This window comes from Myotis davidii, unplaced genomic scaffold (genome assembly GCF_000327345.1).
Source record: "Myotis davidii unplaced genomic scaffold, ASM32734v1 scaffold453, whole genome shotgun sequence".
In the NCBI taxonomy this organism is placed as follows: Eukaryota; Metazoa; Chordata; class Mammalia; order Chiroptera; family Vespertilionidae; genus Myotis; species Myotis davidii.
Genome location: NW_006285234.1, coordinates 2,608,722 through 2,620,617, shown reverse-complemented (window position 1 = coordinate 2,620,617; position 11,896 = coordinate 2,608,722). Strand labels below are relative to the sequence as shown.

The 11,896-nt window shown below is 38.9% G+C and overlaps 2 protein-coding genes across 2 annotated transcripts in view; both read left to right on the top strand.

Annotated features, from left to right (window-relative positions):
* Window positions 1-300: 300 nt before the first annotated feature.
* On the top strand, window positions 301-6,704 carry CMTR2 (cap methyltransferase 2). Its single transcript, XM_006755779.2, has 2 exons — window positions 301-377; window positions 3,201-6,704. The coding sequence occupies exon 2, from the start codon at window positions 3,220-3,222 to the stop codon at window positions 5,518-5,520; it is 2,301 nt and encodes a 766-aa protein (XP_006755842.1). The 5' UTR covers window positions 301-377; window positions 3,201-3,219; the 3' UTR covers window positions 5,521-6,704.
* The window catches only part of HYDIN (HYDIN, axonemal central pair apparatus protein), a 361,269-nt gene continuing 349,743 nt past the window's right edge, over window positions 371-11,896 (top strand). The window contains exon 1 of the mRNA XM_015558788.1: window positions 371-648. The gene's annotated coding sequence lies outside the window, so the exon portion shown is untranslated. The remainder of the gene's footprint in view (window positions 649-11,896) is intronic.

Here is an 11,896-nt window from a genome sequence, read left to right as displayed (position 1 = left end):
AGTATTATCTAGCAGTTTCCCCAGTTTGGCTTTTAATCTCATATTGTCTAAAAGACACCAGTATTAACTCAACCTGTACTAAACTAACTTCTGCAGAAAGACTCTGGGGTCCGGGGCCAGGTGGGCGGAGCCAACGTGTCCCGGACAGGTTTGCCCCGCCCTCTTTACCGAGGGGGCGGACCAAAGGGCGCTGTGTTTGCGCACGCAGCTTTCGTTGCCATAGACGCTGTGGGGAGAGAGGCTGGAGTTTCCCAGCCACTGTAGCCCAAGGAGAGGCAAAAACTAGCAAACCGGGGCCTCCGCGCTGCGAGAATCGCCGGCGTGCGTAACGTTGACGTGTGACGTCATTCAGACCCTGAGGCGCGTGCGCAGTGTGTGTACGTGAGTCGGGGGCCCTCGGGCCGCCGTCGCCGGGCGTTCGGTGGGGGCGTGGGCCTGGAGGTGGGTTTCCGCTCCAGGCGTCTGGAGACGGGTGTGAGCCTCCTTTAGGGCCTCCTTCCCGGCCTCCCGGCGCCTCACCTCCTTCCTCCGCGGTGGGGGTTGCCGTAGACCCGGAAGGAGCGGAAGTGGAGGATGGCCCCCTGGAGTGAGGAGAGCGTGTGAAGCGCCGCCTCTCTAGACTCAGGGCAGAGGTGGGCGTGAGCGAAGGTAATCCAGGCCAGGGTTCCACGCCCGGGCCGTCCTTGATATTCCACCGGGTGAAGCAGGGGCTGGGACTGTGGTTCCTCCAGGTCAGGGACAGGTCACCTCAATGGGGCTTGGGACTCACGTCACTAGCTGAAGGAAGAGCGAGGGTGCCCCTGGCCCACAGTGAAGCGCTGGATCCGCAGTAGCGATTACTTTCACTATTGCTGGCCGGAGGAGTTGTTGGCACAAACACTTCTAAAACTTGGTGTTAATTGGAGGGGTAACAACTGTTGATGAATTCATGTGGGTTTTGTCTTGGGTCCAAGAACTTGGCAGGTCTTCCTTTTGCGGCTTTGGGCAGGGAGTACACGACTTCCTGCTGGAGTCTGCAAAAGAAGAATGGTAATACTGACCCTTCAGGCAGAATTATGATGCCACAGAGCTCTCCAGAGAGCGCTTGATGAGAGGGCTAGAGGAACACTTACTGGTTCTTTATTTTATTTAAACCACATGCTTTTTTTTTTTTTTTTGTCATACATTGATGTGCTGGAGTGAAGGTGAAGTGCATTATTATGATTTATATTCAGAATCTAATCAGGAGTGCCTTTTGTGCTAAATGATATCCTTTTTTTTTTTGAAACAACTTATTGAGTGCTTTAGTGTACTAAGCCCTGTTTTAAACTTGGGATGATAAATAAGTAAGCACACTGCAGAAAGAACAGTGAAAGTAAATGCTAATAGATTAGTTTTCTGGATATTACTGCATTTATTGTGGCGCTAGCTCACCTTTATTTTCCACTTTAATCCTGAAGCATTGACTTTTTGTGGGATGGTGATTGTCAGACATTTTTTCATATTTAACAAATTTAGGTTCTTTTTGAAAATTTGTGTAGAATGCATTGGATATACTAAATAAATGCCGAACTCATGAACTAAATTATCTGTTAGTTAACATTGTGCTAGCAAGTACAGTTGACCCTTGACCCCCCCCCAAAAAAACTGAACTACTAATAATATCTGTTGAATGGAAGCCTTACTATAATATAAGCAGTTAACGCTTATTTTGTATATTTTATGTATTATATATTGTATTTCTACAATAAAGTAAGCTAGAGAAGAAATATTAAGAAAATCATAAGAGAAAATATATTTATAGTATTGATAGAAAACCCCCCACATATAAATGGACTTGTGCAGTTCCAACCCAGTGTTTAAGGGCCAGCTGTACCAGGTAATACGCAGGGCTCCATCTGCTGAAATTTAGAACTTCTCCAGCACTATGTCATTAAGCCATGCTTTTTTCTCTTATGTCCCTTTCCCTCTCAGGTGGACAGATGTTTTTGGTTTCTCAGGCAGTGTTAGAACACAGAATGTAGGGTGACTATTTGTGATTTGTATTCAGTAAAGATATTCTTCACTTTAAAGTTCTTCTATCGAAGTGTTTTAATTTTAATGGCAAGAAGAAGTCATGTTTTATAGTGTGAGCATGGAACTGTCTGACCAGATGAGGCAGGAATTTATAGTTTAGAAACATGCTAGGGTGAACTGTAGGTCAGTATCAACAATGAGTAGAAGGAGGCTTAACCAGTCAGGTGTACATACCGTAAACGGTATAGTGATGAGTGTTAGTTGGTGACTTGTAAAGGTGATTTGATACCGACAAAGTGCATGTCTCAGCAAGAGAGTGAGATCTGGGCAGAGAACATATTGGGCAATTCTGCCTGGTTGATCAGTGGGTGGTAGCAAAAAGGCCTGGTATCAGGATCAGTATTGGATTCACGTGCAGAATCCTCTCCTGGAAGAAAGTGAGATTGGGAGGGAGCTAAAACAAAAAAAGCTAAAAGTCAGTTGTTTGAACTTGATCAAGTGATCAAATGTCATGTTTGGAGATGAATCTTAGTCTAAGTGTGTTTGGGGCTCTGTGAGTGGTATCTCGGCCATGAGTAGTCGAGGACTTCAGAGGGGAGCTAGAGGGATTACGTACTATGGGAATAAGAGCTGCCATTTACTGATGAATCGTCTGTGGAATTTGCTTTGTATATGCTAGCATATTTTATTCTCTAAAAAAACGATACCTTGTCCGGCCGGAGTGGTTGAGCTTCAACCCATGAACCAAGAGGGCTCGCTGGTTCGATTCCCGTCCAGGGCGTATGCTCGGGTTGCGGGCTTGCAGTAGAGGGTTTGCAGGAGGCAGCCAGTTGATGATGATGATGTCTCATTGATGTTTCTGTGTCTCTGTCCCTTTCCCTCTCTCTCTAAAAATCAATAAAAAATATTTAAAAAGTGATACCTCAATTTTTAAAATAAGAAACTGAGGCTCAAAGATGTAAAATAATTTGCCCAAGGCCACTCATTAAGCTGTAGGTGGCAGAGCTGGAATTCGAGCCCAGGTCTGTGGCTATCAAAGCCTTTACTCTTTCTTTATTCCAAAGTGCCTCCTTACATAATTGAGTGTGATGACGTTAGCCTTTCCATTTTATGCGATTTGTCATGAGTGTGATCCGATTTGCTGTGGATGAGATTTCACTCACTTATAATTTTGATTCACTTAATTATGTGTTTTCTTTTTCTAGATTTTAATTTAATTTGAAAATGAGTGAGTGCAGAAAGCCAACCCTGGGTTCAAGTCCTGAGACATTCAGCCCAGATGTTGTTGCTGATATTTTTGAACTCTTTGCTAAGAACTTTTCTTATGGGAAGCCACTTAATAAAGAGTGGCAGTTACCAGATTCCAGTGAGATTTTCACCTGTGACCACACGGAATTTAATGTGTTCCTTGATTTGAAGAACTCCCTAAATGAAGTAAAAAACCTGCTGAGTGATAAGAAACTGGATGAGTGGCATGAACACACTGCTTCCACTAATAAAGCTGGAAAAATAATTTCCTATGTGAGAAAATCTGTGAACGCTGAACTTTGTACTCAAGCATGGTGTAAGTTTCATGAAATTTTGTGCAGCTTTCCAGTTATTCCACAGGAAGCTTTTCAGAATGGGAAACTGAATTCTCTACACCTTTGTGAAGCTCCTGGAGCTTTTATAGCTAGTCTCAATCACTACTTGAAATCCCATCGATTCCCTTGTGAATGGAGTTGGGTAGCCAATACTCTGAATCCGTACCATGAAGCAAATGACAATCTTACGATGATTATGGATGACCGACTTATTGCAAATACCTTGCGTTGGTGGTACTTTGGTCCAGATAACACTGGTGATATCATGACCTTGAAATATCTGACTGGACTTCAGAATTTCATAAGCAACATGGCCCCTGTTCACTTGATCACTGCAGATGGGAGTTTCGATTGCCAAGGAAACCCAGGTGAACAAGAAGCTTTAGTCTCTTCTTTGCAGTACTGTGAAGCAGTCACTGCTCTGACGACTCTTGGTAATGGGGGCTCTTTTGTTCTGAAGATGTTTACTTTGTTTGAACATTGTTCCATAAACCTGATGTACCTGCTCAACTGTTCCTTTGAGCAAGTCCATGTTTTCAAACCTGCTACAAGCAAGGCAGGAAACTCAGAAGTCTATGTGGTATGCCTCCACTATAAGGGGAGAGAGGTAATCCAGCCTCTCTTATCTAAGATGGTGCTGAGCTTTGGACCTGAAATGACCAGGAAATCTCTCTTTCCCCATCATGTGATTCCTGCGTCTTTTCTTAAAAGGCATGAAGAATGTTGTGTGTTCTTTCATAAATACCAGCTAGAGACTATTTCTGAGAACATCCGTCTGTTTGAGAGCATGGGAAAGGAGGAACAAGCAAGACTGAATAATTTAAGGAACTGTGCTGTTCAATATTTCATGCAAAAGTTTCAATTAAAGCCTCTTTCCAGAAATAATTGGCTGGTAAAAAAATCTAATATTGGTTGTAGTACAAATACAAAATGGTTTGGGCAGAGGAACAGATATTTTAAAACTTATAATGAAAGGAAAATGCTAGAAACTCTTTCATGGAAAGATAAGGTGGCCAAAGGATACTTTAATAGTTGGGCCGAAGAACATGTTGCATATCATCCTGGGCAAAGTTCTCTTTTAGAAGGGACAGCTTCCAATCTCGAGTGTCATTCATGGCATATTTTAGAGGGAAAGAAACTGCCAAAAGTGAAGTGTTCTCCTTTTTGTGACGGTGACATTTTAAAGACTCTTAATGAAGCAATTGAAAAGTCATTAGGAGGAGCCTTGAATGTGGATTCCAAGTTCTGGCCAAAACAGCAGAATTGTTGCTCTTGCCATGTTTTTTCTGAAGAACTGATCTTTTCTGAGTTGTTTAGCCTTGTCAAGTGCCTTCAGGATGGGCAGGTTGTACAACCCAGCAAACAAATAAAGTGCCTGCTTGTGGGTTTTCCAATTCTCCCTGATATTAAAATGCATATACCATTGGAAGTTCAACTCTCTGAATCGGCTGAGCTCATGACTTATACCTGTTCATTGCTTCATGACGGAGACCCAATTTACCAGCGGTTATTTTTGGACTGCCTTCTACATTCATTACAGCAACTTAATACAGGGGATGTCATGGTTTTGCCAGTACTTTCCTGTTTTACAAGGTTTATGGCTGGCTTGATCTTTGTACTCCACAGCTGTTTTAGATTCATCACATTTTCTTGTCCCACATCCTCTGAGCCTCTGAAGATCTGTGCAGTCCTGTTATGTGTTGGTTACCAGGACCTTCCAAACCCAGTTTTCCAGTATCTGCAGAATATGAATGAATTGTTGAGTACTTTGCTTACAACTGATGCACCCGAGCAAGTTTTACAGTTTGTGCCAATGGAAGTTCTCCTTCAGGGGGCACTGCTTGATTTTTTGTGGGATTTGAATGCTGCCATTGCTAAAAGGCATTTGCATTTGATTATTCAAGGAGAGAGAGAAGAAATCATCAGCAGCCTTCAGTTATGAAATTGAACTTTTCTTTCTGAGATTTAACTTTATGGCTTCCTACAGTTTCCATTGTCATTGCATCCCTTTCCTATTAATTTACAACCTTTCATTTTGGGCAATGCCAACTTTTGCATCATTTAAAGGCTCATTATTTCTGGAAAACCATCAGCTAGTACCCATCTCTAGGATATCCACAGGCATAGAGTTTTTGTTGTGGAATCGGAGTGTTGATATTCAGCTTCAAACATGAGATGTATGTATGTGCTTGAGGTGGACACACGCATAGTTGTTTAGATGGCCTTATTTATCTGCTTAAGTTGCACCTGTGTGCCTTCATTCCGATTTTTTTCCAACTAAATTCCTCTCAATGGCTAATGCTGTTAATGAATTGATAGAGGTTTTAATGAAAGGAGGTGAATCACTGCTGAGCCTCACTGATTTCCTTTAACATTGACCATGTCAGTTACAGATTTGGGGAACTCATCTTGCCAGATTTCTTAATATGTGTCATACAACGCCATTGACCCAATGAAGCTACTGTGCTGTTTTATGAATATTTTACTAGACACAACCACTCAATTAGCAAGGATATCAAGACAGCTTCAAACCAAAGATCATGTTTATAACTGAAAAATTATTGTGTCTAACAGTTCCTGTATCATGGAAAGCCTCAATTGACAATGGCATAGTAAATTTTAACTTCCAGGAAATAATCCGTGAACTAAAAGATATTTTAAAATTGCAAAATAATGTTTATGATCTTATATTGGGAACACATGGATGTGATCAATACAGTAAATAATGGAAAAAAATTTAACACTTTCATAATGATGATTCAGCATGTAACATTAGTTAGTGTTTCCAGTTTCTTTTTTCAGTATGAAAGTATCACTTTATCAAAAGTTTAATCATGAGATGGTTATTTTATCAGTTATGTTGGATTTCTTTTGAATTACATGTATTTGACAGTGTAACCAGGCTTCTCTGATAAACTACTAAGTGAATATTCATTACTTTGAAATTCCACAAAATGGAGAATATTTGTATTCTTACGTGTGCATTTTAGACATTTTGTTAGTTATATGAAAAATAGATGTATTATCTGATGTATTTGGTTGATAAATATTAACCTGAATTTTTTCATGTTCTTTGCTATTTTGAGTTCCATCATGTATTCATGAATAAAGTCATTAGCAGAGAGATATTTGTGTTCGTCTTTTTTATAGAGAATCATGGGAGAAGTTAAAAATATAACTTGGAAACATTTTTTTTAAGGAAGGTTTGAATGAGAGTTAATGTTCCTTCATTTCCTCTGATTTGTATTCATTAAAATTTAGTCCTTAATGTTGTAATATTTATGGAAGCTCTACTTTGGGAAAGAAATTGAATACTTAAGAGGGAGGGGAGGGGATAGATTTAGTTCTTGTCAGGGAGGGTGTGGATGCCAGGAGGTAGATTTCTGGAAGAAATATGATTTCCTACTGGACTTTATGGTAGCAGTTCCAGTTGTATATATAATGACAGAAAATTGGTTACCAAGGGAGAGTTAAGACCTCTCCTGGAAAACCATTTTGTACTTAGTCATCTTTATGCCTTGGCTGGTTTGGGCCAATGTAATGACACAGTTTATTCTTTCTTATTTTAGCTATTTGATTAGAATGAAGGTGAAACCCTATATCCAGGTGCTGGTATTAAAACTTTCTTTTAAGCTTCTCAAACAAGTATTGAATACTTAGGTTTTTAGCAGTAACCTATACTGGAATATATATTATATTGGTGTATGCTAGAATGTATTTTGGTTTTCAACCTGGCTTTTGGAATCAGTTGCTGTTCATCTGATGTATTAGATTCAAACATTAAAGGTGAGATATGACTTGAGGAAGATCCAAATTGAACTGGGTGTAGGTGACAGGTACCAATGATTTATAGGAATTTCTCTTTGAGGAAAAGGAGAAAACACATGCTTTCCAAAAAATGAATGAGAAAGTAGAGGACAAGTATGACATGGTTTGTATAGTTTATCAAGATAGTTATTACTCTTTAAAATTTTTTTTCGTAGATCTTGAGATTTTTAATTGTGATGCTTTTTGAAAAGAATTTATAGCAGGCGGAACATGTAAACTTCATAAATGTGTTTCTTAAAAAAGTTAGATGAGAAAGAGATCTTATAAATTTAATTTCTTTAATTCTAATCTTTGTTCCTTCTAGAAGAAAATCAGTTTTATATTTCAGTGGGGGATTTTACATATTATCCTAAAGTTACTTAAATATTTGAATGTATTGAAAATACCTTTTCTGAAATAAATTCAAAATTAATGTGTGGACTTGACTCCATCTTTAAAATAGTTATTTTGTTTAAAAAGATTTGTGTTGACCTACCCTGTTTGGCTCAGTGGATAGAGCGTTGGACTGTGGACTGAAGGGTCCCAGGAACTGTGGCACAAGCTCAATCCTGAGCATGTAGTAATTACCAGCTATTATTACTGATATTTTTAGTTCCCCCAAAAGTGAACATGGAGTTGCATTAGATTTCTAAATTAAGCCCTACCCTGTTTGGCTCAGTGGATAGAGTGTTGGACTGTGGACTGAAGGGTCCCAGGTTCAATTCCAGTCAAGGACACATGCCTGGGTTGTGGGCTGATCCCCAGTAGGGGGCGTACAGCAGGCAGCCAATCAATGATTCTCTCTAATCATTGATGTTTCTATCTCTCCCTCTCCCGAAATCAATTAAAAAATAAATAAGATTTGTATTAATTTTTTTTTCTAATTCAAAGGTGTTGGAAAGAATAAAAGCAAGATTAAAATGTTAGGAGTGCTGAAAAAAACATGTTTTTTGATGGTTTTATTTTACTTTATGAGAATACCTGCCCTTTAAACATATTTAAACCTTATTCTTTAATTGCAGGTGAGATCATTAATTGAATAGTTTTAAAATTAGTTATAGTGCTTTGATGTGGGTATATGAAATCAGTAAATCCCTCGTATTTTTAGAAATGAAAATGTTGAGTAAAACCTAATCAAAATTTTATTTTCCATGGTTAAATACTTGCCATTGATTTTTTTTTTAAAAGGGGCAACACTGACATTTAGTGTATTTTTACTTTCTAAGGTGAAAGTAAGAAATAAGACATTTTTCGTTCTGTTTCAATTTTTTAAAAACATTTTAGAGAGAAGAAGGGAGAGAGAAAGACATTGATTTGAGAGAAACCTCAATTGGTTGCCTCCCCTATGAGCTCCAACGTGGGGATTGAACCTACAAACTAAATATGTGCCCTGATGGGGAATCCAACAGCAACCTTTTTGGTGTATGAGATGATGCTCCAACCAACTGAGCCACCTGGCCAGGGCAGTATAATTTTTTAATGAAGAAATCACTTTCAGCCTGGCCAGTGTTGCCCAGTGGTTGAGCATCAAACTATGAACCAGGAGGTTGTGGTTTGATTACTGGTCAGGGTACATGCCCGGGTTGTAGGCTTCATCCCCAGTGTGGGGTGTACAGGAGACAGCCAATTAATTATTCTCTCTCATCATTGATGTTTCGGTCTTTCTCTCCCTCTTCCTCCCACTGAAATCAGTAAAAAATAATTTTTTAAAAAGAAGTAACTTTCAAAACAAACTAGTGTGAAGCATGACATTGTTTACATTTTTACAAATCTTGTCTTTATAAGAGAAATCAGCCAGACTGTCAGATCTGTTTTTACATTTAATCTGTTGCAGTACATTGTTTTGATTGAAGTGCTTAAGAAAACCTGGCCTCACATAGATATGTAGTTGGAAAAAGGAGGAGTATTTCAATAACCTTTACAGGTAATTATGGGTATTCTTTGATGCTACTCCCAAACTTGACACGTGATAGTTTCTTAAAAGTTGGTGCAATGAGGAATCTTAATCCACACCAATGAATTTTTTGTACTCTGTTACACTAAAATCCATTTTCTGTCTTGCACTTTGAGTTGACTACTTATGCATGCGTAGTTTTGCAGCACCATGAATCTGTTATTTGGAAAATACCAGTTCATTGAGTTATACAGATCTTGCAAATGTTGACACATTTGATTATATGGAATCAAAAAAGAAATCACGTTGTTTTTATTTTTAATATTTTATTGATTTTTTTTTTACAGAGAAGAAGGGAGAGGGATAGAGAGTTAGAAACATCAATGAGAGAGAAACATCTATCAGCTGCCTCCTGCACACCTCGTACTGGGGATGTGCCCGCAACCAAGGTACATGCCCTTGACTGGACTAGAACTTGGGACCCTTCAGTCCGCAGGCTGACGCTCTATCCACTGAACCAAACCAGTTAGGGCAAGAAATCACATTTTTAAACATCACTGTTGATCTCATCAGAAAAATCTAAGTATTGGGAAGCTGTCAAGCCTAGGGTGTTGAACAAAAATTTTTTAAAATTCTAATTTTCACTTGAATGCTTGAATTTTATCATGGCAACGAATACTGAAGGTTGTTGCCTGTGAAGTGACAGCTCACTTTATTAATTTTTGAGAAAATATCTATCAAATATGCATGTCTGAATAACTAGAGTTTTACTGCCAGTTCTTTAAAGTAAAAATGCTATTCCATGAAAAATGTACAACTTATTTGCCACTCAGTCGCACAGCGGACGACGGTATGCAGAAGTGCATTCCCTGTACTTCCCATTTCTTCACTTAGAATATTAAAGACATGTACCAAGCGTCTCTCCTTAATCAAAGTAACCATTTTTACTATTACATAAATGATATTCTTTTTTTAAAATATATTTTATTGATTTTTTACAGAGAGGAAGGGAGAGGGATAGAGAGTTAGAAACATCAATGAGAGAGAAACATCGACCAGTTGCCTCCTGCACACCCCCTACTGGGGATGTGCCCGCAACCAAGGTACATGCCCTTGACTGGAATCGAACCTGGGACCTTTCAGTCCGCAGGCCGACGCTCTATCCACTGAGCCAAACCGGTTTGGCATAAATGATATTCTTAAGTAGAAATGGCTCTCCCCACCTCCACTACAAATATGTGTGATGAAGAATACAATGACTCCTAGTCCAGTTTGGTGCCACAATCTTTGTTTGGGCTAAGGCACCAGCAATTTTTGCCCATCACTGCTTTTGCATCATCAGTGTGACTCTTAACATAGGGAAAAGGGGAAATAAATAATGTCTTGACTTGGGTACATAGACCATATTTTGAGAACGGCTGCCCGTGTGTTTCCCCATTATATCAGACATTCATTTATTTTATTATTTTTATTAATGAGGTGTTAATTACTATTTTGAGGCTTTATTATTCTTATTCTTACTAATCCTCACTTGAGGACATGCTTTCACCAATTTTTGGAGAGAGAAACATCTATCAGTTGCCTACCGTGTGCACCCCAACCAGGGATCGAACCTGCAACCTAGGTATGTGCCCTGATCAGGAATTGAACCCGCAAACTTTTGGTGTATGGGATGAAGCTCCAGTCAACTGGGTCACCTGGCCAGGGCCTATTTTTGAGGCTTTTTAAAAACATGCTTAATTTTTCCATTTTTTAAATTTATGAAGGTAAGCATATATTTCTCTTTAGTTCTATTAATATGATTTTAGCTCTTCATGGTTTATAAAATATGCATTCCCAGCGATAGAGTTCCCTTCAAAACACAAGTTTTACTGCATCCTACAAATTTTTGTTTTATTTTCATTTAATTTAAAATATTTTAAAATTTCTTTTGATATTTCTTCTTCAACTCATATATTGTTTATAAATGTGTTAATTTCCATGTATTTTGGGATGTTCCAGCTATCTTTCTGTTATTGACTTATAGTTTAATTCCGTGTGGTCTGAGAGCAGAGATTGTGTATCTGTTCTTTTACATTTATTACAGTGTGTTTTATGGTCCACAATGTGATCTATCTTGGTGGACGGTCCATGTGAGCTTGAGAAGAATTCGCTGTTGTGTAGAATAGTCTATAGATGGTAATTACGTCTTCTTGATTGATGGTGCTGTTGAATTCAATTATGTCTTTACTGATTTTCTCCTTCTGGATCTGTCCATTTTTGATAGAAGGATATTGTGAAATAATAGCAAATATGTATATATATATATTGGTCTCTGTCCCTGGTTCCTGGAGTAGTGCTCCATTGTCATTTTCCTAAGTGACAAGAACACTATGAGCATCTTTAATTCTAATATTTGGTTGTTGACTCCAGCTCCTGATTTAATTTTTAAATGCCTTGGAATTTCCTGGGTGATCAGAATGTATATCTTTCCATTAAAAAAGTCTTTGGTTATACCTGGTGCAGTCGGTTGGAGCGTTGTCCCATACACTAGAAGGTGGTAGATTCGATTCCCAGTCAGGGCACATACCCAGATTGTGGGTTCTGTCTTTGGTTGGGGTGCGTGTGAAGCAACCAA